At 44.0% G+C, this 13,080-nt stretch overlaps 1 protein-coding gene across 2 annotated transcripts in view; it reads left to right on the top strand.

The window, feature by feature from the left end:
• Positions 1 to 10,520, top strand: part of mre11a (MRE11 homolog A, double strand break repair nuclease) — a 92,029-nt gene extending 81,509 nt beyond the window's left edge. For both annotated transcript variants that reach the window (XM_038817967.1, XM_038817968.1), the window contains one exon: positions 10,085 to 10,520. In XM_038817967.1, the coding sequence (XP_038673895.1) occupies positions 10,085 to 10,138 (54 nt within the window). In that variant the 3' untranslated portion in view covers positions 10,139 to 10,520. The remainder of the gene's footprint in view (positions 1 to 10,084) is intronic.
• Positions 10,521 to 13,080: the final 2,560 nt, after the last annotated feature.

Below are 13,080 nucleotides of genomic sequence, written 5' to 3'. Positions count from 1 at the left end.
GAGATTGGAGGCAGCCACGGATGCTGCCAAATGCCAAGGCAGACTGTTTAAAAGGTCCAGCTGGTCCCTTCAATTTTAGGCCCACCATACCTCACCATTCACACCCCATCATTCCACACACCAGCTATTCATGCCACCCAAATGCCCCCATGCCAACCCATGCCCCTTCTTCACTTCCAGCTCGCCAATATCCACCCATGCACAGCCCTTAGGAGCGATGCTGAGATGAAATCTAACAACAGGTCTAAATACCTACTACAGCCATCAATATATTAAAATAAATCTCCAATTTATGAAAGCCCATTCAAAACATAAATCTCCTCAAATACTTGATCCCTTATAAAACATGCTTCCATTCATAATCCCACATGAAAGAAAAAACCTGTTACCGATCAGACTGAACTTGGGACCCCTTTGTGAAAGAATTATAGCTCGTGGAAAGCATTATTAATGACATAATTGTAGTCCTTGGGGAAATGTCAATAGACAGCCAATGCAATTGGTGAAATTATGGTTTTTTTCAACTCTCACTGGCACATGCAGCCTGTTTTTTTTTTCATTTTAAAGGGCTGGGGAATTAAACAACAATGGTTCTACTGACTATTACGCCCTTCACGAACATTTAAGTCTACTCTAAAAATTTGTGATCTCCACACTATGGCTTAAAGTCCTTGCTACAGTGCAAATCAATGTTCAGTTCAAATGGCCCTGCTCAGTTTGGGTTTCCCCCATGTGAGTCATATCCCATCCCCTTTTCCCTACTGGTGAAAATGGATCTATTGGAAATTGAGGCAGGACTTCTGAATCAGGGTCCCGTCTACATTTTTAAAGGTCTGTGGAGTCACAAAAGGAGGCCATTTGACCCAATGAGTCCTTATTAGCTTTGTGTAGAGCTTTCCAGTCCATAAGACATGGGAGCTCCGCCATTCAATCATGGCTGATATGTATCTCATTCCCATACTCCTACCTCCCCATAAACCCTGATCCCCTTATTAATCAAGAACTTATCTATCTCTGTCTTAAAGACACTCAGCGACTTGGCCTCCACAGTTTTCTAGGGCAGTGAGTTCCACAGATTCACCACCCTCTGGCTGAAGAAATTCTTCCTCATCTCAGTTTCAAATGTTCGTCCCTTCAGCCTGAGGCTGTGCCATTGGGTTCTAGTCTTTCCTACGAGTGGAAATAACCTCTCCATGTGCACTTTATTTAGGCCTCTCAGTGCCCTGCAAGTTTCAGTAAGATCCCCTCTCATCCTTCTAAACTCCCAACGAGCACAGATTCAGAGTCCACGAGTGCTCCTCATATGACAAGCTCTTCATTCCAGGGATCATTCTTGTGAACCTCCTCTGGACCCTTTCCAGGGCCAGCACATTCTTCCTTAGAATTCCATATGGGGCCTGACCAGAGCCTTGTACAACTTCAGAGGTACATCCCTTCTCTTATATTTTAGCTCTCTCGACAGGAATGCTAACATTGCATTTGCCTTCCTAACTGCCGACTGAACATGCATGTTAACCTTAAAAGGATCTTGAACTAGGACTCCTAAGTCCCTTTGTGCTTCTGATTTCCGAAGCCAGTTCACATTTCAAAAGTTATAAGTGAGGGATTTGGGAAAACTCAGCACGGGCTCTTGGACAGCACGGTAGCACAGTGGTTAGCACTGTTGCTTCACAGCTCCAGGGTTCTTTTTTGTTTGTTTATTGAAGTTCCAGCAGTAGTTTATAAACTTGAAACCTGGGCCCAGGAGGAGAGTTTTAGAAGGAAAAACAAAGATTTTTTTTTAAAGTTGGGAAATGGGCAAGATTCAGCGGACAGATGGTAAAGTCTGCTTTTGGAAGCGCTTAGTGGGGTGTTTCTCTGTGGTTTCAGTGCCGAGAAACACCCCACTATTCAACGGTACGTTGCCTTTTTTTGGGGCCTCGGGGAGATTCTCTCTGCCGAGGCCGCACTTGGCAGAATTTCGCTGGTCGCAGGTCGGGCGCCATTTTGTTCCCCTTTTCCCTTTAATAAAAAACACACACTTCCTAAAAGCATTGTTGAAAAATTCCAAAGGGAGGAAAAAAAAGTATCAACTATCCATTGACTTCCAAGTTCTGAGGTTCTACTCCAAAGAGAATTGTTCCTGTCTCTTTCGCTCTGATTTCAATTTGCCTCTCTGTCACCCAAGGACAGAAGCGGAGGAAAGGTATAATAGGAGTCACACCCTCGCAAGGACGGTGATAGAGAGGACCAATGGTTAGCTGAAAATGAGATTAAAATGCCTGAACCATTCCAGGGAGCACAGCAATATCCTCCACCAAGGTGTCTCTTATAGTTTGATTTTAATTCTTCTGTCTCTCCCATGCACGCTCCAGCTCCTCCAATCACAGTTACCCTCCCTCACATCTTTGCTTCTTCTCCAATCATATATTTTGGGCTGGCTTTCCCACTTCGCGACACCGGACGTGAGAATAGCGATCGGGTGGAGAATCACGCAAAATGAAAAAACTTCCGTTTTGCGCACTGTGCCAATTCTGATGCCATGTTCCGGTCTCTCACTAGCGGTGACATTGAGGTTTGCGCCCCGACCCAGCGGGTCCATGCAAACCCATCAGTTGCATGGATTTTGATAACATTAGCGGCTTAGACATGTCTACAATGCCCATCCCTCCATGATGCTCCGCCCTTCTTAGGTGGAAGTCCCACAGACGCACGCAAGTATTTACAAGTGGGGCTTGGGTGGCATGGCTGCAGAGGGGGAGCAGGAGACTTAAAAAAAACCTCAGCCTCAAAAATTGTCCGGCTTTCTAGGTTAGAGCCTGGGCCAGGGGCCAAGTCCGTGGACTTGGGACATTCGCCTCAGGATTGGGGGTGGGGGCTGCTGGCTCACAAGGCCATTGCTGCAGTATGTGTTTTAAATGCATCCCTCTGGTGCTACTACAGGCTCCTGACTGCTCACACTGCTGAATGCTAGTGTGTCCTTTGAATGATCGGAGAGCCTCTGGTCATCTGGAGCACACCCAGGCCGCCCCTCTGGCAACCCTCATACCCCAGCTATTTCATCAAGGGGATTGGCATGACCAACCTTGCGCAGGGGCCACCAGGTGTTGGTACTCAGAGGTGCTGCCCCACTACAGAGGAAGCAAGGGATCAGCAGAGCTCACCCCAACCAAAGGATGCTTGAACTCTGGTCTTTAGAACCCTCCCTTTTCTCTGCACCTCTCGGGGCAGAGGCCTCACCAGTGACCCCCCACCCCTACAGATCACCATCTGTCTTCTGAGGCTGGCACCACCTCCCAGGTGTTGTTCAGGAGGGCTTGAGTCTGCAGCTCACCTTGGAAAAAGGATGTCCCTCCTCCTCCTCACTGGCACGGAGCTGTGGGTCCACCTCCGGGGTGGGTGGGTGGGGGGGGGGGGGGGGGGGGGGGGGGAGGGGAATGTGAAGGTCGGTCAGGAATTGCCCTCAACACGCGGCAGCAAAGTGCTGGCCCATTTGCATGTCCTGACTCGCTTACCAAATATCACCCCCAAAGGGAACATGAATTGCACTCTATTCAGTCTCGGTGACAACACTTAATCTCCCAAATGAAGAATTCCGATCTCTGTCTCTGGAGGAGCAGCAAGAGTGGGAGGGAGGGAAACTAATGGGAGAAGATTGAGCCGTGAGTATGGGAGAGATAGAGGGCTGGATTTTCCGTTCCTAGGTTAAGTGCCGCCGCCAACGCAGGATCTGTGGCATTTCACGATGGGAAAATTTGCGTGACACCCTAACCGATTCCGCTACCGGTGAGGGGTTAGCACCGCCGCCGTGTGAAACACCCGCAGAACGCTCAAAAAACAATTGGAGAATCACTAGGTCCTGTGCTGCACACGCGCAGAATCCAGTAAAAGAAGGACCAAAAAGATAATAGAGATTAATAAACTATGTGGGCAAATTAGTGAGGAATGTAAAAATTGACAGTAAGAGCTTTAAATATACAAAAAGGGAGAGGTCAAAGTGAACATAGGCCCCTTATAAAATGAATCTGAGGAGATAGTTATGGGAAACAAGGAAATGGCAGAGAAATCTTAAAAAAAAAATTAAAGTACCCAATTCATTTTTGTTTCCAATTAAGGGGCAATTTAGCATGGCCAGTCCACCTACTCTGCATACCTTTGGGTTGTGGAGGTGAGACCCACACAGACACAGTAAAACGGCAGAGAAGTTAAACAGATATTTTGCATCAGTCTTTACAGTGTCAAATATTTCAAAAACCCCAATAATACTAAAGAATATGGGGGAAGCAACTAAATACCATCACTGGAGAAGTAGCATGAGACAAACTAATGAGACTAAAGGCAGGTCAGCCTCTTGGCCCTGATGGCTTGCATCCGAGGATCCTAAAAGAAGTACCGACAGAGATACGGGGTGCCGGTGGCGTAGTGGTATTATCACTGGCCTAGTAAACCAGAGACCCAAAGTAATGCTCTGGGGGACCCAGGTTCAAATCCCACCTCTGCAGATGGTGAAATTTGAATTCAAGAAAAATCTGAAATTAAAAGTCTAACATGAGCATGAAACCATTGTTGATTATTGTAAAAATCTCCTTTAGGGAAGGAAATCTGCCATTCTTAGCTTATCTGGTCTACATGTTACTCCAGACCCACAGCAATGTAGTTGACTCTTAACTGCCCCCTCAAGGGCAATTAGGGATCGGCAATAAATGTTGGCACAGCCTGCGACATCCTCGTCCCATGAACAAATAACAAAAAGTGGATGCATTGGTTCTAGTTTTCCAAAAATTCTTGGATTCTGGAGAAGAGTCGGAGAATTGGAAACCTCCCAATGAGATATCCCTATTCAGAAAGGGAGGGAGGCAAAAAGGGGTAACATCTATTGTTGGATTCTATTAGTTGGATTATCTATTAGTCTCACGTCTATTGTAGGAAAAAATGTTTGGAAAATTCCAATCTAATCAAGCAGAGTCAGCATGGCTTCATGAAAGGGAAATTGTGTATGACTAATTTATTAGAGTTTTTTGAGGAAGTCGGGGGGAGAGGGGTGGATTAGTAGAAATGTAGTTATAGGGCACAGTATGGCCAAGGAGATAGACACAGTTCTATATCAGAGTTCATAGACTCTGCAGCTGAGAGCGGGAGTCCAGAGGCTGTGTTTCCTGACCAGTTTCAGCACATCTGCACAGGGCTGGAAAATAACTTGCAATGGGAGGAGGAGGAGGATCCAGTTGTTGTGGTTCATGTAGGTACCACTGGCAGAGGTAGAACAAGGTAAGACGTTCTGCTTAGTGTGTATGAGCAGCTAGAGGCATAATTAAAAAACAGAACTTCAAAGATAATCTATCATTACCTGAACCTTGAGCAAATTGATTAGAGAATTCAGTGTGTGGTTCAAAGATTGGTGTGGGTGAAATGGGTTTCAATTCATGGGACCTTGGCACCAGTACTGGGGGAAGTGGGAACTATATCATTAAGATGGTCTTCACCTGAACCATGCAGGGACCATTATTCTGGCAAGTTGTATAACTAAGGGTGCAGAGAGGGCTTTAAATTAAATAGTGGGGGCAAGCGATCATGTGAGGAAAGATGTGATAAACTAAGGAAATTATGGAGACATGGCTGCAGGATGACCATGGCTGGGAACTGAATGTTCAAGGGTATTTAGGAAGAATAGGCAGAAAGGAAAACAGTGTGGAGTAGTGCTTTAATAAAGTGTAAGGTCAATACAATAGTAAGAGGGAATCTTAGATTGGAACCTCATGTAGAATCAGTTTAGGTGGAGCTAAGAAATAGCAAGGGGCAACAGATATTGGTAGGAATTATTTATAGGCACCAAACAGTAGTGGCAATGCAGGGTACAGCATTAATCAGGAAATTAAGAGGTTAATGCAGCAAGGGTGGAGGTTTATGTAACAAGGGTTACATGGGGCACTTATCTACATATAGATTGGGTAAACCTAATTAGCACTTAGACTGTGCTTAGAAGGAATTCCTGGAAAGTATTTGCGATTGGTCATTTTAGATCTAGTATTTAGATTTAGTACTGTGCAATGAGAAAGGGCTAATTGATCATTTCATTCAAAGGAGTCTTTAGGAAAGAGCGACCATAATATGTTTGAATTTTACATTTAAGTTTCAAAGTGATGTTGTTCAATCCGAATCCAGGAAATCTAAACAAAGGAAACTGTGAAATATATGAGGGGCAGGTTGCCTTTGATAGATTGAAAAACTAAATGAAAAATTATGAAGATGGACTGGCAACGGTTAACATTTAAATAATTAATACATAGTTTCTAAAAAAAAATTATATTTCTTTGAGGCAGAAAAAACCAACAAGAAAATTGATCCAAACTTATCGAAGGAAAGATACACTGGCAGTCCAGATAAACTTCACTAGGTTGATCCTGGGTATGAAAAGATTTTCTTATGAGGAGAGGTTGAGTAGATTGAGTAGGTTGACCCTGTACTCATTGGAGTTTAGAAGAATGAGAGGCAACATTATTGAGACATACAAGATTCTCAAGGGGTTTGACACTGTGGATGCCATGTGGTTGTTTCCCCTTGTGGGAGAGTCTAGGACCAGAGGGCATAATCTCAAGGGGTCATCTATTTAAGATCGAGATGAGGAGGAATTTCTTTGCTGAGGGTAATGAATTTGTGAAATTCTTTACCGCAGTGGGCTGTAGAGGATGGATCATTAAGTATGTTCGAAGCTGAGATAGATAGATTTTTAAACAGTATGGGATTCAAGGGTTATGCGGATCAGGTGGGAAAGTGGAGTTGAGGTTTGTTATATCAGATCAGTCATCATCTTATTGAATGGCAGAGCAGACTCGATGGGCCGAATGGCCTACTTCTGCTCCTATGTCTTAAGGTCTTAAAGATTGTATTTGATCAAAAAAAGAGTCGCATAAAGTTGCTGACATAAAAGTAGTAAACCTGAGAATTGGCAGTATTTTAGAATTCAGCTAAGGAAGACCACAAAACTGATGAGGAATAAAGAATATGACAATAAACTAGCGAGAAACTAAATGGACTGTAAGCAGATAAGATTATCAGACATTACAGGGAGAGACGGGAGAATTTAAAATGGGGAATAAGAAAATGGCACTCAAACTGAAGAAATATTTTGTGTCTGTTCAAGAAGGGAGATACATAAAACCTTCCTGGAATACTAGAAGAGAGCAAATCTGGGACCTGTGTGAGACACAAAAGGTGTTATTTTGGTATAGCCTTCTCATAGTGAAAGCATTCTCTGATGCACACCATTATATTTAACCATGTTCACTCTGCCCATCTTTGCACTGCCTCTTGCCAATGTCCCATTGTGCTCAATGAAGTGACAGCATGACCTCCGCCATGTGCCAAGGTGATTGATTTTAACACTGCCATTATAACTTGCTAACGCCGATTCACAATCCCCAGCAGACAACTGTTCAGGCACCCTGGCAATCTCCAGACCGTTTGTTCAACAGAACCTGTACCTCTCAGGAAGGCTTATCCACACCTCCGGCTCAGGCCAGCACCATTGCGTTCTTCACCCATTGGTCTGCAATGACAATGTGAATTTATGTTAATCTGATATTTAGTGCAAGGAGAGATATTGCTTCTCAATGCAACTGTGTCTCTCAATGCTCCTTCAGATGAACATGCATGCCTCAATGCTGAAGCAGAGTTTGTGTCATGCCTTGAACCATAGCTGCAGCATGCGGATATGACCATTTCTTGGACCTCTCCGAGGCACAGGGACTTCACCACTTATCTCACAAATGGGCCTTTCCGAAGGCTCGCTTTTTATGTGTGCTCAAGTTACCCAACCTACGCTGAGTCAGTCTCTGACTACTCATTACTTATGGGATCGCATGCCCTGACTCCTAATCTAGCCCGTCCTTCCCCATCAGACTGAAAATTGTTAGTGTGGGCAGCCATTTTTACAAGTCGGATTCACAGAGTCTGGAATTCTTTTGCCTCTGTGCACCCAAGTCACTGACTAAAAACTGACCAAAATGCCATTTTGGCCGAATACATGCTATTGTAATGACACATTGGAATATGTGCATTTTAAAAATATATATATTTATATAATTGTTTTATAGTTGCAGCATACTCCAATACATACAGCAGAACTAATTTTAATTGCACATTTCAGTTGCTGTACCCTCAGCATCATTTTAAAAGTAGTCATGTGTAACATGGGAATAGTGTAGTGTGCATGAATTTATCTGTAACATGTGAATATATAATGAGGGAAATGACTCATTTTATCCTGTTAATAGAGTAACAGCAGCTTAACAATGATGACTATTAATGCTAATTTTAGCACCCATCCTGCAAATGTCAGTCATGGCCATCTGTGATTTGCACTGTTTTGCTTTCTTATTAGTCTTTCTAAGGAGATGACTAGTTGTACTTCTACAATGCATTACAAGTAAAATAAGCTGCCATAGTCTTTTATATCACAGTCGTTTCTACCTATTCACTATAATTGAAAGCAATCAGGCCTCGGAAAACATTTGATCTTGTAAGGGTGGCACTGTGGCATAGCGGTTTGCACTGCTTCCCACTGTTCCAGGATCCCAGGTTGGACTCCGGCCGTGGGTGACTGTGTGGAGTTTGCAAGTTCTTCCCATGTCTGCGTGGGTTTCCTCCAGGTGCTCTTGTTTCCTCCCACAGTCCAAAGACGTGCAGATTGAGTGAAGGAGGAAACATTGGACAATTTTCACTTTTTGGAGGGGCAGGAAATAGACCCTGGCTTAATGTACACCTGATTTTGTTTCCATTGACTTCTAGCCCAACGGCAGGGAGCTTGGCATGTAATCTGAATTGACCTTCCAATCCAGCACTATGGGGGTGATGCATTGTCAAAGATGTTGGGCAGAATTTTCCCACCCTTCCCACAGGTGGGAGATCTTCCAGTCCCGCTGAAATCAACCCCCCTCCTGGATTGCGAGCCATACAAAATGCCGTAGATGTCAGGCCCAGAAGATCCCCCAGTGGCTTGCCACCTTGGCCGTGGGGAAGAATGGGTGAGGGCAGAAAATCCCAGCTGTTGTCTTGGCTGAGACATGAAATAGAAACCCTGTTTACTCTGACAGATCAATGCAAAATCCTCCTCAAAACCAGTCTCTTAGACTAAACGTTTGGATACCCATTTAATCTAAGCTCTTTTAGCCAGGCATTTGTTTTTCATACTCCTGAAGAACCTTGGTAGAATAGACTGTGCTATATAAATGCAAAGTGTTGCAGTTTGGGGCTGGTTTAGCTCACCAGGCTAAATCGCTGGCTTTTAAAGCAGACGAAGCAGGCCAGCAGCACGGTTCGATTCCCGTACCAGCCTCCCCGGACAGGCGCCGGAATGTGGCGATTAGGGGCTTTTCACAGTAATTTCATTGAAGCCTACTCGTGACAATAAGCAATTTTCATTTTAAGTGGCTGGTTTAGCTCACCAGGCTAAATCGCTGGCTTTTAAAGCAGATCAAGCAGGCCAGCAGCACGGTTCAATTCCCGTACCAGCCTCCCCGGACAGGCGCCGGAATGTGGCGACTAGGGGCTTTTCACAGTAACTTCATTGAAGCCTACTCGTGACAATAAGCGATTTTCATTATTTTCATTTTCAGTTTGTGAATTGAGAGTTACGGCAAGCAACAATAAAATGAACGACTCTTTGAAGCCACACAAAAATAGGATTCAGTCATGAATTGATTCAATTAATTTCAGTCCATTTGTTGAATTCATCTATTATAATTAAAAATTCTTGTAAATGACAAACCGAGTTAACCACTACAGCAGTTTTACCAAAAGAACACTTTTGCCCTCAGCACATTTAACTTTTTGTCGTCCCCTACCACACGGGAATAAAACATTGTGCTTCCAAAATAATGTAAGCATTAATGTTGTATGTTAATGTGCCTTTGTCTTTTTGACAGTGTACAATGCGCATGTTTAAAGGGTAATTGCCTGTATAAAATGCAGATGTTTATCTAATTTTATTTTAATCTCGGTATCACACCCTTATTGATGCTATGTTGTTAATTGATCTAAAATCCTCATAATGTAACTTTGAGTGTGATTTATTCTAATTGTATCAATGCTCTTTATTTGTTCTCAGGATGAATTTGATCCCTTTAAAAGCGCTACAACCTTCAGAAGAAACAGAAGATAGTTTGTCCAGTTCTCATAATGTGCTGATATTTTAAATTCAACAGATTATCAGTTTCAATTTTGTTGTAACAACGGTCATCCAATTATTGAGTTTAAAAAATAAAATTCCCAGCTGAAACATTTGTCTATTAAATGTGGAAGCTTTTGAGTGGTGGATGTGAATACTTCTATTTTGTTTGTAGTATATGTACAATACTGGTGTCCCGCTTTAATCTATATTCAAAGTGGATCATATTTTCTAAAAGAACTATTGCTTCAGCTACCTTGAAATCTTAAATCTTAAGGATTTCTTGAATCTGCAAGGTGTCAAAGAAGGATTGCAATCCCCCCCACCCCTACCATGTAAAATGTTGCTGCAATAAAAGAAAACGATTTGAGATGTAGATGCACGTATTTTGGATCTTCTTTCTCAGTGCCGTATGTTATGGGCAGCACGGTAGCACAGTGATTAGCACTGTGGCTTCACAGGGTTCGATTCCCTGCTGGGTCACTGTCTGTGCGGAGTCTGCACGTTCTCCCGTGTCTGCGTGGGTTTCTTCCGGGTGCTCCGGTTTCCTCCCACAGTCCAAAGATGTGCAGGTTAGGTGGATTGGACATGATAAATTGCCCCTAGTGACCCAAAAAAAAAGTTAAGAGGGGTTATTGTGTTACAGGGATGGGGTGGAAGTGGGGGCTTAAGTGGGTCGATGCAGACTCGATGGGCCGGGCCTCCTTCTGCACTGTATGTTCTAAATGCATGCACAAAATCTAGATCCCGTTATTTAAAAGTATATGCTTGATTTTCAAGCAGATGTGATATTCATAAGCATGCATCAGTTTAGTTTAAAACTTGTTACTTAATTTGCCCTCGAGCTTAGCAAAATTCAGTCATAAGATTGTTGATAAAAATATTCAATATTAAAATAGAGCAGTGTTTTGTGTTTAACTGTTGAAAATCAGTTTGAATATACATTGGAAATACTTTTGTGTTAGACTTAGCTAATGCTTACGGTTGTATTTTTATTCAAAAGAAAGTATAATTATCTTTATGTAAAAATTCTCAACCAGTTTCATACTTACTCAAAAATACCATGTTTATAAATATATTTTCTGAAAGGCTTGTTGCAGCTCAGTAAACAGAATGAATATTGACACCAACACCCGGGGTGCGATTCAGTGACCGTGTTATGTCCGGAGCGGATCCGGGAACACTGGGTCAATAGCAGGAAAGGCGAAAATCAAGATTTGCGCCGGCTGTGAACCAGTTTGAGATTCACCTGACCTGCTCCCAGTGGAGAGTTCCAGATCTCACCCAAAAACGACGAGAATATCATTCACCCTCATTTGCATTCATTTCAATCTCATTACCGAAATTGAATTCAAATGCAACAGCCTCCTAGCGGGAAGTCACTCAAGTGGCGTTTCGTACACCTTTTCAAAAACGTGAAGCTGGTGCAAAGGCTACTGAGGGGAGACGAGTAGCCATTTCCATTTACCGGCATGCAGCTCAAGGGCTCTGGAGCTACTGCCCCCTGACTCGGTGGGGAAGAAGAGAGAGGGGGGATCCTTTGACGAGTGGGGGGGGTCGGGAGGGGGGGACTTGGTCAGGAGCCTGAAGCGTTTATGTCGGGAGTGAGGGTGTTTGTGACTATGAGGCCATTAATTATCTTTGCATATTGTGGAAATCCATAATAAAGGCAACAAGAACTGCAGACTGTCTTCCTACCTGACACTTCCAGGACAGAGCCCTGCTGCTGCTTCTATCCTCAAATTCAATTTCATTCCCTTCATGACTAGCCTCTAACTTCACAGTTTAAGATTATTTCAAATGAGGAATTAACCTTATTAATGTGGGGGCACCTCACTCCTCAGCACTCAGATGCTTCCTTGAGGGCACACGTACCATGTATCAGAGGATGATTAGTGCATAGTATATCCAGCAATTCATTGATGCAGCTACCAACAATCAAACGCTGAAGATAAATGCACTGCGATTCTTCTCACGACCAAAGGGTGAGTGGAGGGCAGCTGAACATGGTCTCTCTAATGTTTTTGTCGAGATCTAGGGCTCCTGATGTGGTCAGGAGTGAGTGTGCAGAGCAAGGTTTGCCAGCTCAAGTGGCTCGCTGAATAGCACTCTTAAGATAGGGTGGGGCACATAACGGTGGGGAGTTGAGGGTCCCGGGATGGAAGCCCCAACTGAATTTCGGCATCCCTCCTCCAGTTCCTTACAGATATAATGATGTCTGCTGGAATCGATCCCAAGGCTGCCCTCGCATTGCTTGTGGCAGCCGAGTCGGGCAGACGCTGGAGACGGCAGCAAGGTCAACACATGCTTGAGGCGGCATCCCATATGCAGGGGGCCGCTGTACATCCTGCCTCCCAGTCGGCATTGCTGACCTTACTACTGGTCCTCAGACCCCCTTGAAGGAACAGGACAGCTTGCCTCTCATCCACAGCATTGAGAAATCGTGAGATCCCCATCCCAAAACGAGAAGCAGGTATCTGCGCTGCCATTCTTGTATGTTAACTGGGAGTGAGTGGTGAGGGAGTGTTTAAAAATAGCTCCCCTTGATAGCTGTGAACTGTTGAGGCGCGTGTCGGGCGAATCAGACAGCGAGGGAGCCAGTATGGCGAGAATCTCATCGGGCTCATTTTTGGCACTAAGTGCCATTGAATACTGGCTGTTGTTAAAACACGGCCAAAACCAGACTTTGAATTTTTTCTGTTGAATCACCCCCCGTCAATGCATTTCATATCCCTTGAGCCTAGTCCGAGTGTTAATACTGTATTGAAATGCTGCACATTGCTGAATTCTGCACTTAGCCACATAGAGAACTGTCAATCTACAGCCTGACTATATGAAATTGCACATCATGGGCATGATTCACGGAAACATTGTTAAATGCCATTTTGGGCACGTTTGGCGGGGTATTCCTCGACAGCTACATTGGCGAGATCACG

Source organism: Scyliorhinus canicula, chromosome 14 (genome assembly GCF_902713615.1).
Source record: "Scyliorhinus canicula chromosome 14, sScyCan1.1, whole genome shotgun sequence".
Classification (NCBI taxonomy): Eukaryota; Metazoa; Chordata; class Chondrichthyes; order Carcharhiniformes; family Scyliorhinidae; genus Scyliorhinus; species Scyliorhinus canicula.
This window is presented reverse-complemented; position numbering and strand designations above follow the sequence as displayed.